Source organism: Nerophis ophidion, linkage group LG14, assembly GCF_033978795.1.
Source record: "Nerophis ophidion isolate RoL-2023_Sa linkage group LG14, RoL_Noph_v1.0, whole genome shotgun sequence".
Taxonomy (NCBI): Eukaryota; Metazoa; Chordata; class Actinopteri; order Syngnathiformes; family Syngnathidae; genus Nerophis; species Nerophis ophidion.
The window spans coordinates 6,443,599-6,459,112 of NC_084624.1; the positions used below are offsets into that span (position 1 = coordinate 6,443,599).

Consider the following 15,514-nt stretch of genomic DNA (forward strand, 5'->3'; position numbering starts at 1 on the left):
TTTTTTCCCCCCCTTGAATATAATGGCTTTTAAATGTTGTGTCAAAATAATGTCTAAAATATATCTGTGATAAATGGACATAATGTGATGAATACATTTTATTTAGAAAAAAATGAATAAAATGACTTTTAAATGTGTCAAAATAATATTTTAAAATATCTATGATAAAAAGTCTTAACATGATGAATACATTTTATTTAGAAAAAAATAACATGGTTTTTTTGGGCTACGAGCCATTTTATTCCCATTGTACAAAATGGCTTTTAAATGTGTCAAAAAAATATTTAAAAACATATCCGTGATAAATAGTCATAACATGATGAATACATTTTATATATATAAAAAAACAAACAAACATTGTTTTGGTGGGCTTCTAACCATTTTATTCCATTTGAATAAAATGGCTTTTAAATGTGTCAAAATAATATTTGAAAAATATCCGTGATAAATAGACACAACACGATGAATACATTTTATTTAGAAAAAAATAACATTATTTTGGCGGGCTACGAGCCATTTTATTCCCCTTGAATAAAATGGGTTTTAAATGTTGTGTCTAAATAATATTCAAAAAATATCCTTTAGAAATAAACATAATGTGATGAATACATTTTATTTAGAAAAAAAAAACATTGTTTCGGTGAGCTACTAGCCATTTTATTCACCTTAAATAAAATGGCCTTTACATTTTTTGTCTAAATAATATTAAAAACTTATCCGTGATAAATAGCCATAACACGATGAATACATTTTATTTAGAAAAAAATAAAATTCCCCCTTGAATAAAATGTCTTTTAAATGTTCTTTCTAAACAATACTAAAACAATATCCGTGATAAATAGCCATAACACGATGAATACATTTTATTTGGAAAAAAATAACATTGTTTTGGTGGGCTACTAGCCATTTTATTCCCCTTAAATAAAATGGCCTTTAAATGTTGTGCCTAAATAATATTTAAAACATATCCTTTATAAATAGACATAATGTGATGAATACATTTTATTTAGAAAAAAATAACATTGTTTTGGTGGGCTACAACTCATTTTATTCCCCTAAATAAAATGGCCGTAAAATGTTGTGTCTAAATAATATTAAAAAAAATATCCTTTATAAATAGACATAATGTGATGAATACATTTTATTTAGAAATAAAAAAACATGGTTTTGGTGGGCTGCAAGCCATTTTATTTCCATTGTATAAAATGGCTTTTAAATGTTGTGTCAAAATAATATTAAAAAATATCCGTGATAAATAGTCATAACACGATGAATACATTTTATTTAGAAAAAAATAACATTGTTTTGGTGGTATTATCCATTTTATCCCCCTTGAATAAAATGACTTTTAAAATGTTCTTTCTAAAAAATATTAAAACAATATCCGTGATGAATAGTCATAACACGATGAATACATTTTATTTTGAAAAAAATAACATTGTTTTGGTGGGCTTCTAACCATTTTATTCCATTTGAATAAAATGGCTTTTAAATGTGTCAAAATAATATTTGAAAAATATCCGTGATGAATAGACATAACACGGTGAATACATTTTATTTAGAAAAAAATAACATTATTTTAAATAAAATGGCCTTTACATTTTTTGTCTAAATAATATTAAAAACTTATCCGTGATAAATAGCCATAACACGATGAATACATTTTATTTAGAAAAAAATAACATTCCCCCTTGAATAAAATGTCTTTTAAATGTTCTTTCTAAACAATACTAAAACAATATCCGTGATAAATAGCCATAACACGATGAATACATTTTATTTGGAAAAAAATAACATTGTTTTGGTGGGCTACTAGCCATTTTATTCCCCTTAAATAAAATGGCCTTTAAATGTTGTGCCTAAATAATATTTAAAAAATATCCTTTATAAATAGACATAATGTGATGAATACATTTTATTTAGAAAAAAATAACATTGTTTTGGTGGGCTACGAGCCGTTTTATTCCCCTTGAATAAAATGGGTTTTAAATGTGTCTAAATAATATTAAAAAAATATCCTTTATAAATAGACATAATGTGATGAATACATTTTATTTAGAAAAAATAACATTGTTTTGGTGGGCAACTAGCCATTTTATTCTCTTTGAAAAAAATGGCTTTTAAACTTTGTGTCAAAATAATATTAAAAAAATATCCTTTATAAATAGACATAATGTGATGAATACATTTAATTAAAAAAAACAACATTGTTTTGGTGAGCTACAAGCCATTTTATTTCCATTGTATAAAATGGCTTTTAAATGTTTCAAAATAATATTTAAAAAATATCCGTGATAAATAGTCATCATGTGATGAATACATTTTATTTAGAAAAAAAACAACATTGTTTCGGTGAGCTACTAGCCATTTTATTTACCTTAAATAAAATGGCCTTTACATTTTTTGTCTAAATAATATTTAAAAAATATCCGTGATAAATAGCCATAACACGATGAATACATTTTATTTAGAAAAAAATAACATTCCCCCTTGAATAAAATGTATTTTAAATGTTCTAAATAATATTAAAACAATATCCGTGATGAATGGTCATAACACGATGAATACATTTTATTTTGAAAAAAATAACATTGTTTTGGTGGGCTACTAACCATTTTATTCCCTTTGAATAAAATGGCTTTTAAATGATGTGACAAATTAATATTTAAAAAAATATCCGCGATAAATAGCCATAACGTGATGAATACATTTTATTTCCCAAAAAATAACATTGTGGTTTTGATGATAAACTAGCAGAGAGCTTTTCCTTCTTAAAAAAGAAAAAAAAAAAACCTTGTGAGAATACCTTTCTGCATTACTGCATGCCTCCAGGCCTCATATATTCCAGATGTGCCAAATTGCTAAGGACACCCACCCCCAACCCCAAAACACCCCCTCCACTCTCCTTTTACTTTCCACTGCAAACCCCCCTTCTTCCCCACAAAAAAAAAAAAAAACATCCTGCAGCTCATTGTTCAGAGATAATCAACTATAATCATTGACTGGGCAAATATAATGAAGTGTTTGTGGGCCGTCAACAGCAAGCTACCGACATCATGATGAGAAACACAGCCACTCCGAAGCATGCAGACACTAGAAAGAAAGTTCACATCATTTCAGGCAGGGGTGTCAAAAAGTATCGGACCAGGCCCTCGGACAGGTTTTATCCGGACCGCGGGTTGAGTTTGCAAAGTGTAAAAATGTACCTGAAATTTTGGAATGGAAGAAAAAGCTGTTCTAAATGTCTCCACTAGATGTCACAATAGCAATTATTTGTAACTTTCTAGATGATGCTACACGTGTACAAACCCCGTTTTACATATGAGTTGGGAAATTGCATGTGATGTAAATATAAACGGAATACAATGATTTGCAAATATGCTACAAAGACAACATATTTCATGTTCAAACTGATAAACATACTTTTTTTTGGGCAAATAATCATTACTCAGCATTTTTATAAACAACACGTGACAAAGAAGTTGAGAAAGCTGGCAATAAATACTGATAAAGTTGAGGGAATGCTCATCTAACACTTATTCGGAACATCCCACAGGTGTGCAGGCTAATTGGGAACAGGTGGGTGCCATGATTGGGTATAAAAACAGCTTCCCCAAAAAATGCTCAGTCTTTCACAAGAAAGGATGGGGCGAGGTACACCCCTTTGTCCACAACTGCGTGAGCAAATAGTCAAACAGTTTAAGAACAACCTTTCTCAAAGTGCAATTGCAAGAAATTTAGGAATTTCAACATCTACGCTCCATAATATCATCAAAAGGTTCAGAGAATCTGGCGAAATCACTCCACGTAAGCGGCATTGAATGACCGTGACCTTCGATCCCTCAAAAACCGACATCAATCTCTAAAGGATATCACCACGTGGGCTCAGGAACTCTTCGGCAAACCACTGTCACTAAATACAGTTTGTCGCTACATCTCTAAGTGCAAGTTAAAGCTCTACTATGCCAAGCGAAAGCCATTTATCAACAACATCCAGAAACGCCGCCGGCTTCTCTGGGCCCGAGATCATCTAAGATGGACTCATGCAAGGTAGAAAAGTGTTCTGTGGTCTGACGAGTCCACATTTCAAATTGCTTTTGGAAATATTCGACATTGTGTCATCCGGACCAAAGGGGAAGCGAACCATCCAGACTGTTATCGACGCAAAGTTGAAAAGCCAGCATGTGTGATGGTATGGGGGTGCATTAGTGCCCAAGGCATGGGTAACTTACACATCTGTGAAGGCACCATTAATGCTGAAATGTACATTCAGGTTTTGGAACAACATATGCTGCCATCTTTTTCATGGACGCCCCTGCTTATTTCAGCAAGACAATGCCAAGCCACATTCAGCACGTGTTACAACATCGTGGTTTCGTAGTGAAAGAGTGCGAGTACTTTCCTGGCCCGCCTGCAGTCCAGATTTGTCTTCCATAGAAAATGTGTGGCGCATTATGAAGCGTAAAATAGGACAGCGGAGAACGACTGAAGCTCTACATAAAACAAAAAATTTGGAAATAATTCCACTTTCAAGAGCTTCAACAATTAGTTTCCTCAGTTCCCAAACGTTTATTGAGTGTTGTTAAAAGAAAAGGTGATTTAACACAGTGGTGAACATGCCCTTTCCCAACTACTTTGGCACTTGTTGCAGCCATGAAATTGTAACTTAATTATTATTTGCAAAGATTTATGAGTTTGAACATCAAATATGTTGTCTTTGTAGCATATTCAACCGAATATGGGTTGAAAAGGATTTACAAATCATTGTATTCTGTTTATATTTACATCAAACACAATTTCCCAACTCATATGGAAACGGGGTTTGTAAAATGAGTTTGACACCCCGGATTTAAGTGAACCCGGACTGGAGACTATAGAGCAGGGGTAGGGAACCTATGGCTCTAGAGCCAGATGTGGCTCTTTTGATGACTCGGATAAATCTGAGCTGACGTTGGTTAACGCGATAATTACGAATAATTTCGTTGGTAATCACAGTGCTAAAAATAACGTGCAAAATACAAAAAATTCTCATGCATTTAAATCCATCCATCCGTTTTCTACCGCACCTGTTCAAGAAGTCGCACTAATGGTAAGAAGTATTTTACGTCACAATGGCGGGGGGGGGGGGGGGGGTTGCAGTTTGCTGCGGGGTCGTTCTCCCAGGAAGGCATTTAGGTAAAAACATGATTGAATTTTAACTGAAAAAATATACAAACAAAAATCGCTCACAGCGGAGGCACAACTTGGGCTAAAAAACAAAGCTAACGCATACACAGACTATGAACATAAATCAAATAAAACTTACTTGGCATGGCATGAAACAAGTCAGCACAGAGCCACTGACTGGCAAAGACGAGCTTAAATGCTGCCTCTAATTAGTGCTCGGGAAGCAGGTGAGCGGGCATTTTGTCCACCAGAGACAGGTGGACAAAATGAGTAACCAAGGAAACCAGACAAGGGAGTGGAAAAAAAACAGGAACTTAAAGAGTCCAAAGGACAAACAGCACATGGCCAAACAAAAACATGATCAACATTATTGGTTAGCTTCAGAATATTAAAAAGAATAAGAGACTTATTATACTCTAAAAATGTTGGTCTTACTTAAAAATGCACACATTTAGTTGTACTTAAGTGTTAAAAAACATGATATGGCTCTCACGGAAATACATTTTGAAATATTTGGCTTTCATGGCTCTCTCAGCCAAAAAGGTTCCCGACCCCTGCTCTAGAGTCTTGGAAATCCTCCTCCAGGCGTCAGGTTGGATGTGTGATTAAGACGGAAAGCTTTCTTTCTTTTTTTTGTTTTCGGGACGTCTTTGAGGTCCTAACGAGGTCTGGCAGCAATGACATCAATTAAAGTCCATATCCTGGCAATTATGGCGAGCTTGCAACTCAATCGGAGGGACAGGAAGCTGCACTTTGATGGCGGCACAAAAATAAAAGACTCTTTTTGTCGGCATAACTGAGACTATTTTGTTTTTGGAGCTAAAATATATATATTGCATGTCTATAGTTCGCACAGACAAAAGGAAATATAATTCAAAGTTAATCTGACCCACATATGTTTCTGTTTTTTTTTTCAAAGCAGTCAAAATACTCCACGTTCTCTTTTTTTTTTTTTTCTTTTTCCACCGACGCCCTTTTTTTTATTCTTTTATTGGCGGGGGTGGGGGGGGGGGGGATTGGGGGGGAATAATGTGGAAAGATGGAAAAGATATCCTTCAAGCCAGGATGTGGATTCCATCAAGTTTCTCTCTGATGTCCAAAAGGCTTGAATCAGACTATTTTCTGGGCTGTTAAACAACAAGTATGTCTTAGTTTGGATGTCATATTCACACACAATGCTGAAAGGATACAAGTTAATTAAATCAAAAAGGCATAACGGGCACTTTTTTTTCTCGTTATTTCAGAAAAAAAAAAAAAGAACTTGCTGGTTTTCCACTTAGGAAGCTAATTCACACTTGTTGTGTTTAGTTTTTGGTTAAAGTTTTAATGCTTCATTAACTGCAAAAGTGGACTACTTAAGTAATAGATTCACTTTATTTCAAGGAAAAAATAATGATACTTGTATTTCATGTAAAAGCATATTTTTGATTAATGTACTGGAAGGTTGAAATAAGTTTGTTGTTTTTTTGAACCACGTTTTTAATTAATATTTTCTTTTTATCAAGTTTTGTACTATTTTTTTGTCTTGTTCCCCCTAGAAAATTCAAAGAAACACGTTTGATATAAAAGCATCTTTTTGATTGATGTACTTAAGGGTTGAAAAAAAGTGTTTTTGGTTTTTTTTAAACCAAGATTTTAATTAATCTTTTTTTTTTTAAGTTTTGTACAATTTTTCCCTATAGAAAACTCAAATAACAAAAAACTTAAATTTGCTATAAAAGCATATTTTAGATTGATGTACTGAAAGGTTAAAAAAAGTTTGTTTTTTTTAACCAAGATTATAATGTATTTCTTTCATTTTAACAAGTTTGGTACTATTTTTTGGTCTTGTTCCCCCTAGAGAATTCAAACAACAACAAACTTGCATTTGATATCAAATCATCTTTTTGATTCATGAAAGACAACTTTGTTTTTTATAGTAAAACTGAAATATGCAGTATTTAGATAGTACTTTATTGATTCCTTCAGGAGAGTTCCTTTATTTAGCAATTAAAGCCCTCAAAGATCAAAAATGCAGGACACCATTGATTTTAATTATTTAATATTTTTGAGTAATCACAGTGAAAAGTTCAATAAAATCCTACTAAAAATATTTGAGATCCAAAAGGTTCCCCACTCATAAAGTGATGCATTTTTATTATTTTTAATTTTTTATTTTAACACTTAAATTTCAAGATCAACTTCCGATATTCCTGTCGATTTTAAGTTTGAACTATTATTTGGTTTGTTTTATGCTCTTTTGTCAAAACTTTGATGTTTTTATATGGCAACCCCACAACACATGCAATATTTTTTCTGCATAAAACATTTTAAAGTGATCATTTTTAAGTAATAATTCATTACAACAGATTTCTTTGTCCTTTTTTTTTTGAGCAATGGTAAAAGAAAATAAAGACAAAAGGCAGTTTTGTGTCAACATTGCCACTTTCATTAGATTTCACCTCATTCCACTTTTTTTTATTTTTGCAATACTATCATCAATGCAGAATATGTGGGGGGCCGGTAAACTATTAGCAGCGGGCCACAAATGGCCCCCGGGCCGCACTTTGGACACCATTGATTTTATTTATTTAATATTTTTGAGTAATCACAGTGAAAAGTTCAATAAAATCCTACTAAATATATTTGAGATCCGAAAGTTATCCACTCATAAAGTGATGCATTTTTTTTTTTTTTTTTTACTTTTAACACTTAAATTTCAAGATTAACTTCCGATATATCTGTCGATTTGAAGTTTGAACTATTATTTTGTTCGTTTTATGCTCTTTTGTCAAAAATTTTATGTTTTTATATGGCAACCCCACAACATATGCAATATTTTTTCCGCATAAAACATTTGATGTATTTATATGAAAACCACACAACATATGCAATATTTTTTCCACAAAAAACATTTTAAAGTGATAATTTTTAAGTAATAATTCATTATAACAGATTTGTTTGTCTTTTTTTTTGGAGCAATGGAAAAAAATAGAAAATAAAGACAAAAGGCAGTTTTGTGTCAGCATTGCCACTTTTTCTCATTAGATTTCACCTCATTCCACTTTTTTTTTATTTTTGCAATACTATCATTAATGCAGAATATGTGGGGGGCTGGAAAGCGATTAGCAGCGAGCCACAAATGGCCCCCGGGCCGCACTTTGGACACCGTTGATTTTATTTATTTAATATTTTTGAGTAATCAGTGAAAATTTCAATAAAATCCTACTAAATATATTTGAGATCCGAAAGGTTCCCCACTCATAAAGTGATGCATTTTTTTTTTTTTTTTTTACTTTTAACACTTAAATTTCAAGATCAACTTCCGATATATCCGTCGATTTGAAGTTTGAACTATTATTTTGTTTGTTTTATGCTCTTTAGTCAAAATGTTGATGTTTTTATGTGGCAACCCCACAACACATGAAATGTTTTTTCCACATAAAACATTTGAAAGTGATAATTTTTAAGTAATAATTCATTATAACAGATTTTTTTGTCCTTTTTTTTGAGCAAAGGAAAAAAAAGAAAAGACAAAATGACTTTTTTTTTTAATTTTTGCAATAATATAAATTTTGCAATTTTTGCAGAATATGTGGCGGGCCGGTAATTGATTAGCAGCGGGCCACAAATGGCCCCCGGGCCGCACTTTGGACACCCCTGGATTAAGTCCTTTACAGCGCTATCCTTGGCCCAAACGCCAACTGAACCGCGGAGTCACATTTTTCTTTCCATCCAGACCAGCTTTAGAATCCCTGAACGGAGAACTTGACCCAGAACCTTTTTTTTCTTCTTCATGACGACTTGGCCAACAAGAACGAGAATAAAACTCAAAGCCAACAAGAAGTCGCGGGACTATCAGCTCTCATCTCACGCAACCACGCCTAAATGTGGCATTTTTTGTGGTCGGAACCTTTAATTCAATGGTGTCCAAAGTGCGGCCCGGGGGCCATTTGTGGCCCGCAGCTAATCGTTTACCGGCCCCCCACATATTCTGCATTAATGATAGTATTGCAAAAATAAAAAAAGTGGAATGAGGTGAAATCTAATGAGAAAAAGTGGCAACGTTGACACAAAACTGCCTTTTGTCTTTATTTTCTATTTTTTTCCATTGCTCCCAAAAAAAAGGACAAACAAATCTGTTATAATGAATTATTACTTAAAAATTATCACTTTAAAATGTTTTATGCGGAAAAAATATTGCATATGTTGTGGGGTTGCCATATAAAAACATCAAAGTTTTGACTTAAGAGCATAAAACGAACAAAATAATAGTTCAAACTTCAAATCGACAGATATATCGGAATCTTGAAATTTAAGTGTTAAAAGTAAAAAAAAAAAAATAAAAAAATAAAATGCATCACTTTATGAGTGGGGAACCTTTCGGATCTCAAATATATTTAGTAGGATTTTATTGAACTTTTCACTGTGATTACTCCAAAATATTAAATAAATAAAATCAATGGTGTCCAAAGTGCGGCCCGGGGGCCATTTGTGGCCCGCTGCTAATCGTTTACCGGCCCCCCACACATTCTGCATTAATGATAGTATTGCAAACATAAAAAAAAAGTGAAATGAGGTGAAATCTAATGAGAAAAAGTGGCAATGTTGACACAAAACTGCCTTTTGTCTTTATTTTCTATTATTTTTCCATTGCTCCCCAAAAAAAGGACAAAAAATCTGTTATAAGGAATTATTACTTAAAAATGATCACTTTAAAATGTTTTATGTGGGAAAAAATATTGCATGTGTTGTGGGGTTGCCATATAAAAACATAACATTTTTGACTAAAGAGCATAAAACAAACAAAATAATAGCTCAAACTTCAAATCGACAGATATATCGGAAGTTAATCTTGAAATTTAAGTGTTAAAAGTAAAAAAATATAATAAAGCATCACTTTATGAGTGGGGAACCTTTCGGATCTCAAATATATTTAGTAGGATTTTATTGAACTTTTCACTGTGATTACTCAAAAATGTTAAATAAATAAAATCAATGGTGTCCAAAGTGCGGCCCGGGGGCCATTTGTGGCCCGCTGCTAATCGTTTACCGGCCCCCCACATATTCTGCATTAATGATAGTATTGCAAAAATAAATAAAAAATCGAATGAGGTGAAATCTAATGAGAAAAAGTGGCAATGTTGACACAAAACTGCCTTTTGTCTTTATTTTCTATTTTTTTCCATTGCTCCAAAAAAAAAAAGACAAAAAAATCTGTTATAATGAATTATTACTGAAAAATGATCACTTTAAAATGTTTTATGTGGGAAAAAATATTGCATGTGTTGTGGGGTTGCCATATAAAAACATCAAATTTTTGACAAAAGAGCATAAAACAAGCAAAATAATAGTTCAAACTTCAAATCAACGGATATATCGGAAGTTAATCTTGAAATTTAAGTGTTAAATGTAAAAAAAATAATAAAAATGCATCACTTTATGAGTGGGGAACCTTTCGGATCCCAAATATCTTTAGTAGGATTTTATTGAACTTTTCACTGTGATTACTCAAAAATATTAAATCATTAAAATCAATGGTGTCCTGCATTATTGATCTTTGAGGGCTTTATTTACTAAATAAAGGAACTCTCCTGAAGGAATCAATAAAGTACTATCTAAATACTGCATATTTCAGTTTTACTATAAAAAACAAAGTTGTCTTTGACAGAAAAGGCATAAAAACCTTATTTTTTTTTTTACTTTATATCAACCTCAAGTTGATATGGAGATTTACTGTAAGCATTAAAAATAAAAAATAATAATAATTTGACTTATTTTTAACATTTTAGTGACTGAGACCCTCTATGCTCCCCAGAAGCCCTAAGTTAAAAAAAAAAATAATAATAATATATTTTGTTATGGTCTGTGATGAGGTGGCGACTTGTCCAGGGTGTACCCCGCCTTCCGCCCGATTGTAGCTGAGATAGGCGCCAGCGCCCCACGCGACCCCAAAAGGGAATAAGCGGTAGAAATGGATGGATGGATGGATTTTGTTATGGTTTGAAAATGAAAAATATCAAAATGGGCCCCGCATGCTTATATGTTTCTGTGGAAAAAGTTTGGACGCCCCTGCTTTAAAGTCATAAAAGTGGTTTAAGGAAAGGTGCAGGGTTTGAAAGTCAGGTGCAAGACTTAAAAACTTTTTTTTTTTTACACACAGTAATTATGATAATTATTATATTGGTCACACTTGGGTTGCCAGGTTCCTACCTGCTCGGATTGAGACGGCTTGCAGAAGTAAAACCAGGACGGCGGCGAGAGCGGAATCCCAAAGCCACCTTTTCGTCCTCCACCTGACGGGCCGCCTCTGCGTTTCCATGGTGATCGTCGTCTCGGGATGCGTTTGCAAAATAAATAAGGAGGGAAAAAGGAGCTTCTTGATCTTCCCCACAATCCCGGGCAGAAGCAGCAAAGTGTGTGTGTGGCGCTCGCTCTACAGCTCCATGTGGGGGAAGGATCACGATGAGTCTGGCGGGCCTGACTGGAACCTTCAGACCTTCAGCAGCAGACCGGCTCACCCCCTTCCAAGCAAGACCAGCTCCACACTGCTGGAAGAGATAAGTGATGGAACCCAAAAAAAAAACACTGAAGGCTTTCTTGAGGAGGTTGGACTAGAGCCCGATAGGAGGATAGTCACTGAGGAAAGTTGTCAAGGGGCCGGCCACCACCCGCCCCTTGGTCCTGCCCCTTTTTTTTTTTTTTTTGCAAGGGCATCAGGTGCAATTTTTTGCAACTTAACGCCCAAAAAAACGGAAATACTGATTATCGAACCTGCTCGACACCGACCTCTATTTACTAATACAACTTTAACATTTGACAACCAAATAACAAAACATGGTGACTCGGTAAAAAAATCTGGGTATTATCTTCCACCCAACTCTCTCCTTTGAGTCACACATTAAAAGCGTTACTAAAACGGCCTTCTTTCATCTCCGTAATATCGCTAAAATTCGCTCCATTTTGTCCACTAAAGACGGCGAGATCATTATCCATGCGTTTGTTACGCCTCGTCTCGATTACTGTAACGTATTATTTTCCGGTCTCCCCATGTCTAGCATTAAAAGATTACAGTTGGTACAAAATGCGGCTGCTAGACTTTTGACAAGAACGAGAAAGTTTGATCACATTACGCCTGCACTGGCTTCCTGTGCACTTTAAGGTTTTACTACTTACGTATAAAATACTACACGGTCTAGCTCCATCCTATCTTGCCGATTGTATTGTACCATATGTCCCGGCAAGAAATCTGCGTTCAAAAGACTCCGGCTTATTAGTGATTCCTAAACCCCAAACAAAGTCTGCGGGCTATAGAGCGTTTTCCGTTCGGGCTCTAGTACTCTGGAATGCCCTCCCGGTAACAGTTCGAGATGCTACCTCAGTAGAAGCATTTAAGTCTCACCTTAAAACTCCGAGTTTATACCAAAACGTTCTATTTTGGTTTCATCTGACCACATGACATTCTCCCAATCCTCTGCTGTATCATCCATGTATCCACTTTGGTATAAACTCAACTGGTCGTGTTTGGAGGAAGAAGAATACTGAGTTGCATCCCAAGAACACCACACCTACTGTGAAGCATGGGGGTGGAAACATCATGCTTTTGGGGCTGTTCTTCTGCTAAGGGGACAGGACGATTGATCCGTGTTAAGGAAAGAATGAATGGGGCCATGTATCGTGAGATTTGGAGCCAAAACTTCCTTCCATCAGTGAGAGCTTTGAATGCTTGACCAAATACTTATTTTCCACCAAATAAATTCTTTAAAATTCCTACAATATGAATTCCTGGATTTTTTTTTCACATTCTGTCTCTCACAGTTGAAGTGTACCTATGATGAAAATTACAGACCTCTGTCATCATTTTAAGTGGGAGAACTTGCACAATCGCTGGCTGACTAAATACTTTTTTGCCCCACTGTATTTCCTTCATTGGTGTGCATTTTTGATCAATAGACAAACTTCAGCAACTAAACTTATATTTACACACCTATGCTTTGAGAAGGAACAGGATGGAGAAAATCTTATTTTTCCTGGCCCCTTCAATATAATAAGTAGTCTTCCTTCATGCATAGCCCAGATTCACAAGCATACAAATCAAACATCCATCCATCCATCTTCCGCTTATCCGAGGTATGGTTGCGGGGGCAAGCCCAGACTTCTCTCTCCCCAGCCACCTCGTCCAGATCCTCCTAGGGGATCCCGAGGCGTTCCCAGGTCAGCCGGTAGATAGTCTTCCCAACGTGTCCTGGGTCTTCCCCGTGGCTTCCTACTGGTCGGACGTGCCCGAAAAACCTCCCTAGGGAGGAGTTTGGGTGGCATCCGGCGGAGGAAACTCATTTCGGCCGCTTGTACCCGAGATCTTGTTCTTTCGGTCCTAACCCAAAGCTCATGACCATAGGTGAGGATGGGAACGTAGATTGACCGTTGAATTGAGAGCTTTGCCTTCCGGCTCAGCTCCTTCGTCACCACAACGGATCGATACAGCGTCCGCATTACTGAAGACGCCGCACCGATCCGCCTGTCGATCTCATGATCCACTCATCCCTCACTCGTGAACAAGACTCCGAGGTACTTGAACTCCTCCACTTGGGGCAAGATCTCCTCCCAGGGGATCCTGAAGCATTCCCAGGCCAGCAGGGAGACAGTCTTCCCAACGTGTCCTGGGTCTTCACCATGGCTTCCTACCGGTCGGATTAGCCCGAATTACCACCCTAGGGAGGCGTTCGGTTGACTTCCTGGCCAGATGCCAGAACTACCTCCTCTGGCTTCTCTACATGTGGAGGAGCAGCGGCTTTAGTTTGAGTTCCTCCCGGATGACAGAGCTTCTCACCCTAAGGGAGGAAGCTCATTTTGGCCGCTTGTACCCGAGATCTTGTCCTTTCGGTCATAGCCCAAAGCTCATGACCATAGGTGAGGATGGGAACGTAGATCGACCGGTGAATTGAGAGCTTTGCCTTCCGGCTCAGCTCCTTCTTCACCACAACGGATCGATACAGCGTCCGCATTACTGTCGATCTCACCATCCACTCTTCCCTCACTCGTGAACAAGACTCCGAGGTACTCGTACTCCTCCACTTGGGGCAGGGTCTCCTCCCCAACCCGGAGACGGCACTCCACCCTTTCCCGGGCGAGAACCATGGACTCGGACTCCCAGTCGCTTCACTCTCGGCTGAGAACTGATCCAGTGAGAGAAACCCAACCAAACAAATACATCCAAATATAATAAAAACTAAGAAAAACTACACAAAAAAAGAGCAAAACTTCATGAAGTACAAACCGAACGTGTTGCTGCAAAATGTACAATAATAAACAAAGCAAAATGTAGACTTTTACAGCTGTCCATATGTTTTTTCAATTGAAATATATTTCTACAATCTTTTATCTCATTGTAAAGATAATTTCATAGTTTAACCCCATAGTTTCATTTTAGATACTTTCAGACACAATCTGCAAGCTCCTTCGTGGGCTTCTTATAAAAAAAGCCCCAGTAGCCAAAATCAAATGGCTTCCAGACTCCAGGGCTTCCTCTCCCAGACCTTGGGTCTGATAATAATTAGTGGATAAAAAAAAAAAAAAAAAAAGAAATTAAAACAACTCTTGAGGAAAGAATGGAAGCACAGGTGGACGCCATTGAAGCCTTCGCTCAAAACGCTAACGAGGTTTTTGGCAGAATGTGTCCGTGTTTACGCGTTTCATGGCTGGGGCAGAAATAAAAAAAAATTTAAAAAAACATTACGGTGCTTGCAACTAATCATTTGATTCAAGCCCGAGTGCAATAAACAGGCCCAGGAATGCAGTTTGAGAGGTTCTGATTATAATTGGAACAAGTTGCAGTGGATGGTTTGAATTAGTCAACCGTTTTAAAAGTTCTGCTTTTGCTCGTCTTTAAATTACTAACACATTTAGCTGCCGTAAAGACTGAGAAAATTACATTTTGACTGAAAAGATATGTTAGACAAAAAAGATCTGGGCCTAAAACTCATTTTAAAAACTGGATTCAAAAAGAAGAGGAGACCCTGCCCCAAGTGGAGGCGTTCAAGTACCTCGGAGTCTTGTTCAGGAGTGAAGGAAGAATGGATCGTGAGATCGACAGGCGGGTCGGTGCGGCGTCTTCAGTAACGCGGACGCCGTATCGATCCGTTGTGGTGAAGAAGGAGCTGAGCCGGAAGGCAAAGCTCTCAATTTACCGGTCGATCTACGTTCCCATCCTCACCTATGGTCAGGAGTTCAAATACCTTGGAGTCTTGTTCACGAGTGAGAGAAGAGTGGATCGTGAGATCGACAGGCGGGTCGGTGAGGCGTCTTCAGTAACGCGGAAGCCGTATCGATCCGTTGTGGTGAAGAAGGAGCTGAGCCGGAAGGCAAAGCT

General features: G+C 36.3%; 1 protein-coding gene across 2 annotated transcripts in view; it reads right to left on the bottom strand.

Moving 5' to 3' along the window:
* The window catches only part of LOC133568031 (collagen alpha-1(XI) chain-like), an 82,393-nt gene extending 70,671 nt beyond the window's left edge, over nt 1–11,722 (bottom strand). For both annotated transcript variants that reach the window (XM_061919725.1, XM_061919724.1), the window contains exon 1: nt 11,359–11,722. In XM_061919725.1, the coding sequence (XP_061775709.1) occupies nt 11,359–11,467 (109 nt within the window). In that variant the 5' untranslated portion in view covers nt 11,468–11,722. The remainder of the gene's footprint in view (nt 1–11,358) is intronic.
* Nucleotides 11,723–15,514: the final 3,792 nt, after the last annotated feature.